This window comes from Penicillium verrucosum (assembly GCF_028828655.1).
Source record: "Penicillium verrucosum strain IBT 35672 chromosome Unknown utg000001l_segment0_segment0, whole genome shotgun sequence".
NCBI lineage: Eukaryota > Fungi > Ascomycota > Eurotiomycetes > Eurotiales > Aspergillaceae > Penicillium > Penicillium verrucosum.
Window position 1 is genome coordinate 300841 of NW_026643210.1, and position 15194 is coordinate 316034.

General features: G+C 50.3%; 6 protein-coding genes across 6 annotated transcripts; 4 read left to right on the forward strand and 2 right to left on the reverse strand.

The window, feature by feature from the left end:
* Positions 1–2998: 2998 nt before the first annotated feature.
* On the forward strand, positions 2999–5737 carry N7516_000091 (LIM domain-binding protein; the record flags this gene model as incomplete). The annotated part of the gene is made up of 3 exons (XM_057212813.1): positions 2999–3311; positions 3476–4644; positions 4703–5737. The coding sequence occupies 3 exons, from the start codon at positions 2999–3001 to the stop codon at positions 5735–5737; spliced, it is 2517 nt and encodes an 838-aa protein (XP_057074696.1).
* Positions 5738–6789: 1052 nt separating this feature from the next.
* On the forward strand, positions 6790–7858 carry N7516_000092 (urease accessory protein UreG; the record flags this gene model as incomplete). Its single annotated transcript, XM_057212814.1, is given in 4 exon segments — positions 6790–6965; positions 7104–7202; positions 7319–7753; positions 7771–7858. 4 exon segments carry the CDS (start codon positions 6790–6792, stop codon positions 7856–7858), a joined length of 798 nt encoding a protein of 265 aa, XP_057074697.1.
* Positions 7859–8223: 365 nt separating this feature from the next.
* N7516_000093 (WDR46/Utp7 family protein) lies at positions 8224–9877 on the reverse strand (the record flags this gene model as incomplete). Its single annotated transcript, XM_057212815.1, has 2 exons — positions 8224–9189; positions 9248–9877. The coding sequence occupies 2 exons, from the start codon at positions 9875–9877 to the stop codon at positions 8224–8226; spliced, it is 1596 nt and encodes a 531-aa protein (XP_057074698.1).
* A 217-nt stretch (positions 9878–10094) lies between these two features.
* Positions 10095–12667, forward strand: N7516_000094 (small subunit rRNA maturation protein TSR1; the record flags this gene model as incomplete). Its single annotated transcript, XM_057212816.1, has 2 exons — positions 10095–10295; positions 10359–12667. The coding sequence occupies exons 1-2, from the start codon at positions 10193–10195 to the stop codon at positions 12665–12667; spliced, it is 2412 nt and encodes an 803-aa protein (XP_057074699.1). The 5' UTR covers positions 10095–10192.
* Positions 12668–13095: 428 nt separating this feature from the next.
* On the reverse strand, positions 13096–14358 carry sec17 (alpha-soluble NSF attachment protein SEC17; the record flags this gene model as incomplete). Its single annotated transcript, XM_057212817.1, has 5 exons — positions 13096–13335; positions 13394–13568; positions 13642–13948; positions 14013–14136; positions 14221–14358. The coding sequence occupies 5 exons, from the start codon at positions 14356–14358 to the stop codon at positions 13096–13098; spliced, it is 984 nt and encodes a 327-aa protein (XP_057074700.1).
* Positions 14359–14567: 209 nt separating this feature from the next.
* Positions 14568–15143, forward strand: N7516_000096 (uncharacterized protein; the record flags this gene model as incomplete). Its single annotated transcript, XM_057212818.1, has 1 exon — positions 14568–15143. The coding sequence occupies one exon, from the start codon at positions 14568–14570 to the stop codon at positions 15141–15143; it is 576 nt and encodes a 191-aa protein (XP_057074701.1).
* Between the last annotated feature and the right edge of the window lie 51 nt (positions 15144–15194).

Consider the following 15194-nt stretch of genomic DNA (forward strand, 5'->3'; position numbering starts at 1 on the left):
CTATTAGCAAGTATCTATCTACACCTACTAGGTACATGTTTGAGAATCATGGACATGAATTAATGCAGCGCAAGACAGATGGCACGATAATAGAGCTGTAACAAGACTACAATGTAAGACCGAACGAACATATAGCCTATCTAGAGGTGTGCAGGTGAACAAGATGGTGATAAACGGGTCCAGGATATTACATGAACTTCACGTATAACCTGCTCCAACCTTTGAATACTACGAATTCTACCTATATCACCTCACTATGACCACGTATAGCCACCAAGGAATCACCAGATGTGCTGGAAAAAAAAGAGGAGAACTCCCAGGGCCGGTACGCAAGTGCTGTGGCTAATTTGAGGAAAGACGTAGACGGCCTGAAATTGGAAGATGTTTTTTTGTCGTGCGGCTGTTTGTAGGAATGAAAGAAGGGGGCGACACTAACGGCATTGGCGTGTACATTATGTTGTGCATAAGCTATAACTATTTCCAAGGTTCATCAAACTGGATTGACCTACATAAATATTGACCAACAGGCGTAAATAACTAGATATGTAGGAAAGAAACGATGTGCACCGAAGATTGTCTGCACTCAAATATAATTTCTTATGTCTTTCTAATGTCCTTTTTGTTGTCCTTTTTGATGCCTGCTCGGGTGTACGCGAAGGCGATAAAGGGCATAAACTGTGCAGAGGGTGTTCCTATGTAACGTTTGAATCAAAACTGCGCAGCTAAAAGATGCCAGCCCAGGAAACCTACTCTACATGAAGTATGGCCAACCGACACACGAAGTGCATGACAGCATTAGCCCCTAACTAAGGAGCCGTGGGTGCCTCTCTCTAACTATCCTATCACTGGACTTACTCTTAGAAATGACAGTTAGCGGCAGTATGTTCGACCTGCTTTCCCTGACACAATCACAGTCCTTATAGGGGGCTTATTTACGCTCCTAACGGGGGAGCACTTCAAATATCCTATGCACCGAGTCGTAACACTCTCGCAGGATGAATGGGACCATAACCGCATAGGCCTGGTGTACTGCACTAGACCCTATGGTGAGATAGTCTTACACTTCTAGTACTCCAGGAGAAAGAGAAGGAACCTAGAGAATGGTTTGCGGACCAAGACCATGCTTGAGTTTGTCAAATGGAAACTGCTGAGGCGGCTAAAACCTCACGTGCCTTTACATAGGTAGTCTGCACTCAATCTGTACTCCGTATAATTGTACCGGAGTTGGTTTTAACAGATGGGCCCACCTACTAACAACAACATAGGCTTCCTACAACATAGGGCTTGGTTAAAGCCACAGCTATGTATGAAGTGATAAGTGCGGAGTAAGATGTTCACCCATAATAAGTAGTTTGCTAAGGTTGGCAGCCATTATAAACCTCGCAAGACTTCACCGAATTCTTATATGGCTTAGTTAAGGTCTATGAGACATGTTTCAGGTACGAATTGGTCATAAGCTACGGAGTATAAGAGACATATATTATAGAAAAAAAAAAAAAAATTCCTTCTGTATTCCACAACTATATATCCAGACAACACACAGCTGTAATAGCGAATTGATCATCAGAAGGAAGGCAACGGAAATCTCTACACGGTTTTGCGCATTCAGAACAGGTCTGTGAGTTTACATCCGAGAAATTTTTCGTCACTTGATCAATTCGCCATTACAACGAGCGATATCCTTTTATGCATCGTGGTTTTGTGATTGGAACTAGACTGAGAACAATATTAGTGAATTGTTCACAACACAAACATGGAAAAAATGCATTGCAATATAATGAGTTCTCAGCAAGATATACTGGCAAGTAGCAGACCGACCGGGAAGGAAGGTCCGTATTGTCTCCGCATTGTCGATTTGGAGGGTAAAGAAGTAAAGTTTTCTTTCATCTTTGAACGAATATTGCGAATGCAGGAATCAGAAGGAAGTAAACTCACATTAAGCATAAGGTGCAATCACCTGATGTTTATCAGGTTAGTGGTGAGATTGAAGCATCGTAAGATGCATGTATTATTGGCATTGGGTCATGCTATACTCAGGAGACAGACGCAGTCAACATCAAGAGAGCTCTGGAAACCTGAGAAGCATGAAACAACAAAGATTGACAATCTGCAGTAGATAGGAAGAGTGTGAGTGACTCCTAAGAGTCCTCACAGTTGTGTACCATTGGAAAGAAGAATGAAAGACAAAGAGGAAGATGAAGAAGAAGAAAAGAAAAAAAAAAGTTGTGAAGAAAAAGCCGCGAAAGACACACGTGATTTACCAATTAGGAATAGCGTGGGTGTGCGCAGGAGAGGAGAGAGAGAAGAAAAAAAGGTCTCCAAAAGGGCCAAAAAAATCAGAATCAAAGATGGAGCTTATACTTTAAGATCTATACAATTTCCCTATTTCATTATAGTCCCTTTCTCCCCTCTCTATCCCTGTTTATCTTTGGATTAATCGCGTTGTCGTCTCGGTTAGATCCTCCACCTTACGGACCCGGATCCTCCGTCCCCAGTTCTCTCTCTCCCACCGGGCGATCATCCTTAATTCCTGACTTGGGCGTTATACCTTCAGCCCCCTAATATTCAGATTCCTTAGGAAGACAAAATAACTACTTGTGAGTTGTGTTTCTTTAAGATATGGCTGTTTGGAGAGAGAGAGAGCCCAGCCCCTCCACTCTCTCCCCTAGCCCCGTTACTTTTAACCTTCATCCCCGACATCTTCACCTCTTATCACTCCCCACTGACCACCCATTTCTCTCAGAAGGAAAAAAAAAAAAAAGATTCATTGCGCGGGTGAGTGACTTGGCCAAGAGGCCCCTGATCGATACTTCAGCGCCTCGTGTCTGCTGAATACCGGTTGAAGTCGCTCGCTACGTCTTGGCCCATCCCCGAACGCTAAAAGCGGCCTGTTGTCTTCCCACTCCAGTCGCGTTCCACGCCACGTTTCGCCCACATTTTCGCCATCGCGAGCGATCATTTTGAAGTCCCCCATTTGTGGTGACTTCGTCGCTCAGCAATGATGATGACGCAGCCATTTCCTGCCCACCAAGGCATGCCGCAACATGGGTTCCCCCCAAATCACCCAATGGCCGCGCAACATCCAAATGGACACCCCGGTGCTGGAATGGTACAACAAATGCATCCTGGTGTATCTGCGCCGGGAGGACCCCAAGTCAGCCAACCGGGGCCGATGATGGGCGGAATGCCCCCGGGCGCTGGGACAGTTGGTCCTGGTGGTCCTGGTGGCCCAGGCCCAAATGCTCATGCCCTCTCCCACCTGAATCCCGCGCAGGCGCATATGCTTCAGAACAACCAATTCCAACAAAATTGTTAGTATTCAACCTCCTAATTGCTTGACGCGATGGTGTGCGAGATTTGAGGTTTCGGAACACGCGATCGGCGCCCTCTGCGGTGACTTCCTTTTCCCCGCTATACCTGCATCTCTTCCAGCCGTCTTTCGCGATCACATACTTACGTCCTGATCAATCTATAGTCGCGAACAATCCCCATCTATTACACCAACACCAACAACAACAACAATTAATGCGGCAACGAATGATGCTTCAACATCAGCATCAACAGCAGCACCAGCACCAGCAGCAACAACAACAGCAGCAGCAACAACAGCAACAACAGCAACAACAACAGCAACAGCAGCAACAACAGCAGCAGCAACAGCAGCAGCAACAACAGGGTCTCCCCGTGTCAATGCCTAATGGTACCCAAGGTCTTAATGCTGCTCAAATGGCTGCAATGCAAGCGAACCCTGGAATGCGACCCGTCAATATGATGCACCTTCAGCAGCAAATGCCACATGGCCAGCCACCAAGTCTTCAACAGCAGCAGCAGTTTTTTGCTATCCAGCAGGCTCAACAGCAGGCCCAGCAGGCCCAGCAGGCTCAACATGCTCAACAGCAGGCAAATAATGGACAATCAGGCCAGCATACCCCGCAGCGTGCATCAGCACAGCCCCCGAATATGCACGAACAAAGTGCCACTCCACAGTCGCAGCATGGCGGACCAGGAGGCGGCACACCACAACCCTCTCAGACCTCTCAGCCGCCTTCCACCCAACCTCCGCAACCGCAGGGCCCACCTCAAGGCCAGGCAACTCCTAATCCCCCATCGCAGCCATTGCCGCAGTCGCAACAGCCCGGTCAACAGGGACAGCCTGGTCCGCAGCCTCAACCTCCTCAGGGTGCCCAGGGCCCGCAGCCGGGTCCTCAGAATCAGCAGATGACCGCCCAGGAGGTTCAGTTGAAAGCACAGCAGCACCAGAATGCTCTTATGATGCAGCAACAACAGCAACAGCAAAGGAAGAATAACGCAATTTTGACCATTCACGCCTACGCTGAGCATCTGGGAAACTTCCAACCCCGCAATGAAACCCAGGATCTTTTGTATTGGCAATCGTTCGTCGATCGTTTCTACTCCCCTGTAGGTGTGTTGCGGCAGGGTGTTTGGAACAACACTATTGGATCTAAACAATTCGAAATCGGGACTCCCGCACTGGCACGTTATTATTTGACTCAGTTCACTAGCGGGATTAGTCAAATTCAGATGGTGGTAGAAGGGGCACGCGAGCGTGAATCCCCCAATGGAGGCCATTACGTGGAAGCCCCGAAATGTTCATTCATTTATTGGTTCAAGAATGAGTGCCAGGTACATCCCTTATCACATGATCCTCTTCTTTACGGCTTGCTAATTCCTATCTCTTTAGCTTTTCACCAACGGCACTCTGCGCGCGCATTTCGATATGCACAACAAGCTTGAGATGCTCGATGTCAATGTCGTCAGCCACAACGAGTTCATTCCGCGGTCTTTGTTGTTGGCCATGGAGGCGGATTCCCAAAAGCAAAGTCCGAAGGTCTCGAAGAACTCAAAACGTGCTCAGCCTAAGCAAGCGCCATCATTAGTGCCAGATTCCAATGTGACTGCCAATGGTGTGCCTACTCCAGTTATGGGATTCATGGAAGTGGCTGAAACCATTTCTGCGATGCAAATGTTGTTCCAATTTTCGCAAGCAAATCCACAGCTATCACCTCCTGATGCGTTGCGGAATCTCGTCAACACTCTCCAGTCGCAAAATCCCAATCCAGGCTTTGTATCAACTCCTATGCCTATGAACCAAAGCATGAATCCAGGCATGAACCCAGCCATGAACCCAGCCATGAATCAGGGTATGCATCAGGGTATGAATCCGGGTATGAGCCCGGGCATGAGTCCGAGCATGAACCCAGGCATCAGTCCGAGCATGAATCCCGCTATGAACCCTGCTATGAACCCAGCCATGAATCCGACGATGCACCCAGGCATGAGTCCGGGCATGAATCCAGCCATGCATCCAGGCATGAACCCCGGTATGAATCCGGGTATGAACCCTGGCATGCAACCCATGCAAAACGTTCGGGGACATAGCATAGGCGCTCCGTCGCAGTTTGCCTCGCCGGCCATGGCTCATCTTGGTCTCCCCGGGCAACAAGGCTCGCCTCATCTGACTGGTTCAGCACACGCGAGCCCAGCCCAAAGTAACCTTGCCGGTCCCCCCGGAATGCAACCACCAATGCAGCCGTCCCCAGCCGGCGTGAACAACAGTCCAAATGTAGGTGGCAACAAACGTCGCCGGGCAAGCACCGTCAAAATGGAAACCGAGGACGGTGGTGGAGTCGAAGCTAACGGCGCTCCGCAACAGGGCTCAGCGAAAGTAAAGGCTAGCCCTCGGGTGCCGAAGCGACAAAAGGGTGCCGCCGCCTGATCATGTTGGGAGTTTGGTTTGCTTTCCCATTTCCCCCCGCTGTCTGAAGCAGCGTGGAACCGGCGTACGACTGGATACCTGGGCGAGGCATGTCGCGCCCACTCTTGTTTGTTTACTCCTCATCTAGTTCTTTCGTCCCGTCGAAAGATCTATCTTGCTTTTTGGCACATGACGACTCAATTCACAATCGACGGGATTTAATCAGTGTTTGAGGCCCCCGCCCATTTTCCTTGACTTGGAAGTGGCGTCAGGCCTCATCAATCCTGCTCAGCTCCGACCTAATGTACTCTATCTTCCTTTCAGCGTTTCCTTGGTTGGCTCGGGATTATCGCCTGACCTTGCATGTTTTCTATTTCTTTCCCGTTCGGTTTTCATTCTGATTCTTTTTGCCATCCATGTCTGGGATTTGACGACTTTTGGATTGGTCTTTATTTAGGCTTTTGCCCAATGCTCGCTTTCTCCTTGACAGTCTGTTCGTTTTTTTTCCCCTTCTGCGGACAGACAGAACTATTGATATCCGTGTTTGGCGAATGATATGGCGTCCGGCTCTTATGTTTCTTTTGGGAACTACGTCTGCGTGCATAGGGGTGTTCTATGTTCCATTTGGCTTGACATCTCTCCCCATTCGGGGCTTATCCTCTTTCTGCCGCTACTTGACGAATCCATAAATACCTGCTTTCCAATCATCATGGTGCATCGTAGTTATATACTAAGGTATGTCGAAGTATGGGGGTCTATAGATACGCATGCAGCGTGGTTGGTATTACTATGGAATCACTCATTTCGGACACCTATCGTTGCATATTTCTCGGTATTCCCACAGCCATGGATTCCGAACTCACAATTTAAACAAAAATTTGCCTCTTTAAAATCCAAACTGAGCGGCGAACTCGGCGAACTCCATCGGCGAATTGATAAAATCGAAGCTCGGCATTTGTTATCATATCAGTTCCCCACACCGGCCTTCCAAGGGATAGAGAACTGCCCCTCATCTGGACTTTCCTCCAAACATCCTCTAATTTGGCACATCGACTAATCTTGGAAGATTAACAATGGCACACTCTCACTCCCACGATGCTGGAATTGACCACTCCCACGATGATCCCTTCAATGGCCACGGCCATGCCCACGATATCCTCGATGGTCCAGGCTCCTATGTCAACCGCGAGATGCCTCTGATCGAGGGCCGGGACTGGAAGGATCGTGCCTTCACTATTGGTATTGGTGGGTATGTATATGAACTTCCCTTTCCATTCCATTCAGCCTCTATTTCACCTGCCTCATGCCCCCAATGCATATGATATCCCCTCAAATCACCACCTATAGATGCATAGCCAGTGACTAACGTGAATCTGGATCCGAATAGACCCGTAGGATCCGGCAAGACAGCCCTGATGCTAGCGCTATCTCGCGCCCTTCGAGACGAGTATAACATCGCCGCCGTGACGAACGATATCTTCACAAGGTAAGCAAAAATACCCCAACTCCACATCCCAAACAACAGGACTCATACATACCTAAATAATCCTACACCTGGCGCATATCTCCAATCTCGCCACTAACCAACCTCCCAAAAAACAGAGAAGACGCCGAGTTCCTAACCCGCCACAAAGCCCTCGCCCCATCCCGCATCCGCGCCATCGAAACGGGCGGCTGTCCCCACGCCGCCGTGCGCGAAGACATCAGCGCAAACCTCCTCGCTCTGCAAAAGCTGCAAAAGCAATTCTCGACAGACTTGCTGCTAATCGAGTCCGGGGGCGATAACCTGGCGGCGAACTACTCGCGCGAGCTGGCAGATTTCATCGTCTACGTCATTGACGTTGCGGGTGGTGATAAGGTGCCTCGTAAGGGTGGACCGGGAATTACCGGGTCTGATCTGCTTGTTGTGAACAAGATTGATCTTGCTGAGGCTGTTGGGGCGGATCTTGCTGTTATGGAGAGGGATGCGGCGAAGATGAGGGAGGGGGTCCGACTGTTTTTGCGGTTGTTAAGAATGGGAAGGGGATGGATCATATTGTTAATTTGATTATTAGTGCTTGGAAGGGGAGTGGGGCTTACGATGTTAGTTTGCAGAGGTGGAAGGATGGGGCTGTTAGGGGGTCTGGGAGTGTTGATGAGTAGAGATATCTTGCCCAGGTGGTAGTTGTAGGGTTAGATTGGAATAACTCCTAAGACCTTTTGGATGACCTTGGAAACCCTGGAAGGGAATACAAAATGCAATTGGAAGGTGTTTTTTTTTATAAAGTTCAATATATTCAATGTGTTGAATGTAGATGGTACACACGTTTAACTGCTTTTTCCCTCCGAATACAAAAACATATTCCCCGAGAACGCCTGGAATGCAGCTGTCGCCAAATCTCCAATATGTCACAGAAGCCGCGTGTGGGCTGGGTATCTGGGTGATTTTGGGCAGAAGGGGTTGGTTGGTTCCTCCACTCCTCCACAAGATGTAGATATCACACAAGCAAGAAACAAACTCAGTGATCTCATTTGGCGAACCGGGACAAAGCCGGTCCCAGATCCAGACGTTCCTGCTTGAGCTTGTCCTTCGTGCGAGAAGCATACTCCTTGCGCAACGTCTCGGCCTTGACACGCTTCTCGTCGATGACATTCTTTCCACCCTTCTTGCGGAGGTACTTGCGCAGAGCACTGTTGCGACCACGACCGCGGTTCTTGATCTTCTCCATGTGATCCTCAGGCTTCTGGTCCGGGTTGCGCTGCTCCTGATACTTCTTGTCGTTGATGGTATCGAGCTTTCCAATGATGTTGGGGTCGAGCGAGATCATATCCGGCTGCAGCTTGGTGAGCAGCGAGTGGACCTCGTTCTCCTGGCGCTGTCGTACGTTCTCGTAAGGGTTGGCTTCAAGTGAGTCGAAGTTGGGTTCACCGGCGCCGGGAACGAGGACACTGGCGAAGCCTTGGTCGTGGCCTACGCCGAGAATATCTTCGTATGGGCACCAGCGTACGTTCTCGATGCGCTGGCCGTCTCCGCCCCATGCCATGTATGGGCTCTGCACTTTGCCTTGGTCGGCTTGCGCGGCGTCGAAAAGACCACGCCATACGCTCATTTGAGTGCCCCAACCAACTGCAGTCAGGCCGCGGTCACTGATCGATACAGATGCGCCGGGTTGGTAGCATGAGTATGAATGCACCTCGCGGTACATGCGGATATCCCACACATTCATTTTTTGGTCTTGGCCTGTAGAGACCATGTAATGGCCTGTGCGGTCCATTGCCAGTGACCGGACAGGTCCCCGGTGCACAAGTGCCTTTACGAGAGGGGTTTGGGAGTTGGGAGACCAAAGGGTCACGGCTCCATTTTGGTGTCCGACATGGAGGATGGCATTCCATGGGTTCTGTGCGAGAGCGGTGGGTTTACCCAACCGTGTAGGTAGCTCAGCGACGGTCTGGCCGGTTGAGGTATCTGTGTATTTGAGGTGACCGCTCATTTGCTATATAAAGGGCTGATTAGCAGGGGATCTAGGGGATCGAATAATCGAAGACACTCACAGCGCTTGCGAGGAGGAAATGATATGGCAGGAATTCCAGGAACAGCGGTTCCAGGTGCTTGCTCAGACAATGAATCTCAGTTCCCTGGTGGTCGTAGATATAAGTGTGCTTCTTCTGTGCCACAGCGAAGAACTGGTTGTTATGCAGCCAGCGGGCATCCCGCACAGTCTCGTTCAACTGTAACTCGCAGCCCAGTTTGCCCTCGCGCCAATCCATCGTCGCAACATGTCCCTTCCGTCCCGCCAGCAGCAAGTCACGTCCGTTCCGAGAGTAGTCCATGCGGTAGGGGCCCATATCAGGAAGCTTCAATTCGAATCCCTTCTTTGCTGTCTCGATTCCGACGCTGTCCCGAATCTCATCTTGGCGAACTTTGTATGTCCGCTCGAGTTCACCTTCGGGTTCGAGGAATCCTTCCGTGTGCTCGAGCAGAATCTCTGCATCCTTGGCTTGAAGAACAGCCTCCTTGTGTTTGAATTCCTGTCTCTTGAGATTTGCGCGCAACTTCTTGTCCCGCGCACTCTTCGCATTGGCACCTTTGCCTCGTCCGTAGGTTTGCTCGGCTGCTGCGAGTCTCATCTTGGCTTCGTGGTCACCCTTGGCGACAGCCATGTTGGAGGCTGAGTCGGCCATTTTCTGGGAATTTCTCGAGTTTCGTTTGCGAAAGAACTATGGAAGATAAGAAGGACGAGAATCGTAGCTTCAAAGAAAAAAAGTGTTTTGCCCAAAATTTCGCCAAGATTTGCTCTCACCGCTCGCTTATCCTCCACTGGCGAATTTTGATTTCTTATCGTTACCCTTTTTTTTTTTTCTACAGAGGCACTTTCGTTCTTGTTTCTGTGTATTTTGTCAGTTATAAATTGATCTGATTGAATATTTGTCGAGTTACCTCTGACTCACTTCAATCTGGACTCCCTCCCTTTCCGATTCAAAGGCTCCAACGCCAATATGGCGCCTGCCGTGCACCACCACCGTTCCACCACCAAGGTTTCCCACAAGCCCTACAAGAGCAAACATGCCTCCAAGAGCGCCTTGAAGGACCAGGCCAAAGGTATGATTTTTCAACTGCCTAAGTATGATTAAGAATATAATTTTAATATTTATACAAATCTAGGCAAAATCGAAGGTGATGAGCGGGGCGGTCGTAAAACACCCCACCAACAACTCAAGACGAAACTCGATCGCCGTAACACCGCCCGCCAAAGACAGGCGTTGAAGCACCAGGAAAGATCCCAAGCCACCAGCATCTTCACCGGCCAGAATGGTGCTCCCCGTCATGTCGCAATTGTGCCTTTGTCCGCCGATATTGATGCCGCCGCCGCTATTGCTTCTATCAACGAAAGCGTCGATGTTTTGACTGATGTCTCCCCCGATGGACCTACCCGCGTGCGCATTGATCGATTCCGTCAAAGCGTGCAGTATGTCCCCGCCAAGTACGACTTGATGAGCGCTCTAGATGTGTGCCGTATGGCCGACTTTGTCATCCTGGTCATGTCATCTGAAGTTGAGGTTGATGAGGAGGGCGAGATGTTGTTGCGCTCAATCCAAGGCCAGGGTATCTCGAATGTGTTGACTGTCGTGCAAGGTCTCGACAAGATTGACCCTCCTAAGAAGCGCCCTCAGGTGGCTTCTTCATTGAAGTCTTTCATTAACCACTTCTTCCCTTCTATTGAGAAGGTTATGTCTCTCGACTCCAGACAGGAATCTTCCAATGCTATCCGTTCTATCTGCACTGCTACCCCCAAGGGCATCCGCTGGCGTGACGACCGCAGCTGGATGTTTGTCGAGAATGTTCAGTGGCCAGAGTCCAACCTGGAAGTGGTCGACGATGTCGTCATCACCGGAGTTGTTCGTGGACGGGGCCTGAAGGCAGACCGCATCGTTCATCTCCCTGGATGGGGCGATTTCCAGATTGGTTCGATCACCGCTGCGCCGCTAGCAACCACAAAGCCCAAGCGGGATGATTCAATGGCCGTTGACGCCAATGAGACAGAAGTCTTGGATACCCCTTCCGAGGACCAGGATGACATGGCTGCTATTGCTCCCGAAGAAATTGAAATGGCGGATGACGACATGCTTTCCATGGCTGAGACAGAGAAGAAGGGTGTTCTGCTGGATGACTATCATTACTTCTCGGACGACGACTCGCACATTCCCCCAGTACCTAAGAAGTTGCCCAAGGGTACCTCAAATTACCAGTCTGCCTGGTATCTCGAAGATGTCTCAGACTCCGGATCTGACATGGAGGATGAGGATGAGCCTATGGAGATGGATACTGCTGGAGCACCCGAGGATGGCGTGTTCCCAGACCACCAGGATGCCATGACCGAGGGCGGTGGCACTGAATACCCACAATCGGAGATGTTCCTCGACCCCTCCCCAGAGGACGAGGCCCAGGAACTGGCCGACTACCGCGCCAGCCGCAAGACCGAGGCTGAAGAGGACTTGGAGTTCCCCGACGAAATTGAATTGCACCCCAACGCGCTTGCCAGAGAACGTCTGGCCCGATTCCGTGGATTGAAGAACCTCAAGCTCAGCCACTGGGAAACATCCGAGGACCGTCCCTACGAGCCTGAGGATTGGCGCCGACTGCTGCAGTTTGCTGACGTCAGGGGTTCCAAGGCCCGCATCATTCGAGAGGCTTTGGCTGGCGGCGTTAACCCTGGTGTCCGTGTGGATATCCACCTTCGCGCAGTTCCTTCTATTCTGCGCAACAGCCCCAAGCCTACTTCGCTCTTCTCTCTGCTCCGCCACGAGCACAAGCAGACTGTGGTCAACGTCAGCATGACCCTGAGCTCCAGCGTAGAGAAGCCCCTCAAGGCCAAGGAGCAGCTCGTCGTCCAGTGCGGTGCCCGCCGCATGGTCGTCAACCCCATCTTCTCCTCGGCTGATAATACACCGAACAACGTTCACAAATACGACCGGTACTTGCACCCCGGTCGTAGTGCCATCGCATCCTGGATTGGACCCATGACCTGGGGTTCAGTTCCTATCCTTGTCTTCAAGCAGAAGCAAGCCGAGCAGGAGGATGGTGACGATGAGATGGAGACCGCCGATGCCAAGGAGGAGCCGATTGCTCTAGACCAACTCGAGTTGATCGGTACTGGTACCGTTGTCGCACCCGATCAGAAGCGCGTGGTTGCCAAGCGTGCCATTCTCACTGGTCACCCCTACAAGATCCACAAGAAGGTCGTTACCATCCGGTACATGTTCTTCAACGCCGAGGATATCCAGTGGTTCAAGGCACTTCAACTGTGGACCCGTCGTGGCCGCAGTGGATACTTCAAGGAGAGCTTGGGTACACATGGATACTTCAAGGCTACCTTCGATGCCAAGATCAACCCGCAAGACTCTGTGGGTGTCAGTTTGTACAAGCGCGTCTTCCCCCGCAAGGCTAGGGCTTTGGATGCGATTGCTGTGTAAGCTGTTGATGTCAATAGCACGGGCGAGGTGGAGGATATGATACCATTTGACTGAACTGATTACATGATGGGGGCAGCTCTGCTATTGAGAGCCTGATACGCCCAAAAAGTACATATAGACCTGAGGCATCTTAAAATGATGAATTACGAATCTTCTGCACTTGCATTCCGTATTTAACAGTAGTATCTGAATGACCAGCATCAAGGATTCGAGGATTTGATATTCCCAGGCGAAGGGTGATCAATATCACCAGGAAGTTAGACAAAAGAAACCACTAGAAGTAATGGATGGTAGCATTGATCTGTTCTCATTTCCAGACCAAAAAAAAAAATCTCAAGATAAACAAACGAACAAAGAAGCCAAAAACCGGAGAATCAATATTCTCTAGACATCACGCGCGGGGAATCACTGAAGAAAACAATCGCCATCTACGAGAAGTCCTCCTCAGCTTCCTCGATGTTATTCTTGATCCGCAGAAGGAGGGTTGTCTTCCACTTGTCCAGCTTGCTGAGCTGGTCAAACTGGAAGAGTTTGTCAGCGAAGCCCTCCTGGTCACCACCCTCAACAGCTGAGGTCAGGTCCACGAGCAGCTGGTGCTCTCTTGTCGAACCAAAGGAAGGATCAAGTTCACGGTATGATTCCAAAGCACGGTTAGTCTCGACAAGATCCTGAATATGTAATTAGTACTCTGTTTCCTACGAGAACAATAACATGGGAACAACATACTTTCGTGGCAAGGTGACAGATACCTGCCTTCAGGAGATAATCCTTCACAGACCACTTCATCAGGTGGTTGTTGATAGAGCTGCGGCCGATGCGTTCGTAGTTGGCGATGGCCTTGTAGTAATCACTTTCCAGGGCGGCCAGGTCCGCCACCTTGAGGTAGTGCTTGTTTGCGAGGCTATATTTGAAGTATATGTTAGCCAAGTTGTTTCTTCGAACTGACAGATGTCATGAGATCATGGGATACATACGCTTCAGCGTTATCACCTTCGAACCAATCGGCAGCCTTCTCATATGCCTCCAGTGCCTTCTTCATATCCCCAAGCTCCACCTCATAGAGTTCAGCCAGGTATTGCTGCTGCGTTGCTGCTCGGCGCAGGTTTCCTCGTAGTACGTAGTGCTGGATGGCACTGGAAAGTACACGAGCAGCATCCTCGGGGTCTGTCTTGCGGTAGACCTTGAACGCTTCCTGGAGGTTATTGGCAGCATCGTCGGGTTCGTTGAGGCTCTGGGTTTGGATGGAGGCAGCTTTCTCGAAAGCCTGGCCTGCCTCCTTGTCTGTTTGAGGACACACATCAGTCATGTGGTTAAAACCAGCTAGGTCGCGGGGTAGGTATCCTACTCATTTTCTGTACTCGGAATGCATTTGCCGCCTGAGTATACAGATCTGCGGCACTCTCGTACTTCTCTGCTCTTCCACCAAACCAGCTGAAGCCGCCAGTGGCACCGGATAGCGCCTTGTCGGCCTATTTCATCGCAACAAGCGAGGTCTAGTCAGCTATGCGGACTATCGTCATTGCCTATGTAATTAAGGCGGGGGAAGCATGTACCTTTTGGAGCAGGACACGGGGATCTTGAGTCATCTTGAGTGTATGTGTCTGGTTTTCCTGCGATAAGCAGTAGTCCGCAGATATTCGATGTGAAGTTGGAGTGTTGTGGCCAAACGGGGTTGCTATTGATGAGAGCATCGATCGGCGGGCCCGTGGAGGCGGTGTCACTTATTTTTCGGTATCCGCCTAAGCTCCCCGGTGTTGACCAACGACTTTGGTGACTCCTGTGGTTTTGTCTACTTTTACACTGCATTGTTCATATTAGACTGGGCTCTCTCTATAACACTCGACTACGTTCCTTCCTATATCTTCCCACGGAAAAGGTTCTTATCCCCAGATACTCTGCAATGGCCTCTCTTCGAACTGCTGCTCGGCTATCCAAGTCGCTGCGCCCAGGTCCTTCCCGACTCAACGCGGTCTCCTCCCGCTTCTACTCTTCCGAAAAATCCGACAGTGCAGACATTGAGTTCATACTTGGAGCGCCAAACTGGTCTGTCCGGTCGCTGCTCCCGAACCCAGCTTCAAAGCCGCCGCCGTCAATCACGCCGAAACAACTCCATCATCTACTCCGCATATCAGCTCTTCCCCAGCCTGTCAATCAAGAAGAAGAGCAGTCGATGCTTGATACACTCGAGTCACAAATCCATTTTGTGAAGGAGATCCAACTTGTTGATACTACTGGCGTCGCGCCGCTGGCTAGAATCCGTGACGAAAGTCCTGCTGCTATAGAAGAAGAAACAATTGGTATCGAAAAGCTCAGGGAGGCTCTGTCTAAGGAAAAAGTGTCCGGACGAAGGGGGAAAATCCAGCGTATCCCAGGCGAGAAAAACGATCGTCCGGACGGAACAGCTTGGGATGGGAATGCGCTCGGGTCCGCTACAAAGACAAAGGGGAAATATTTTGTTGTTGAAATCGACAATTGAGTTGTTCCGTCAACCTTCCACAGCATACGGCATTGGTATAAGCAAGAAGCA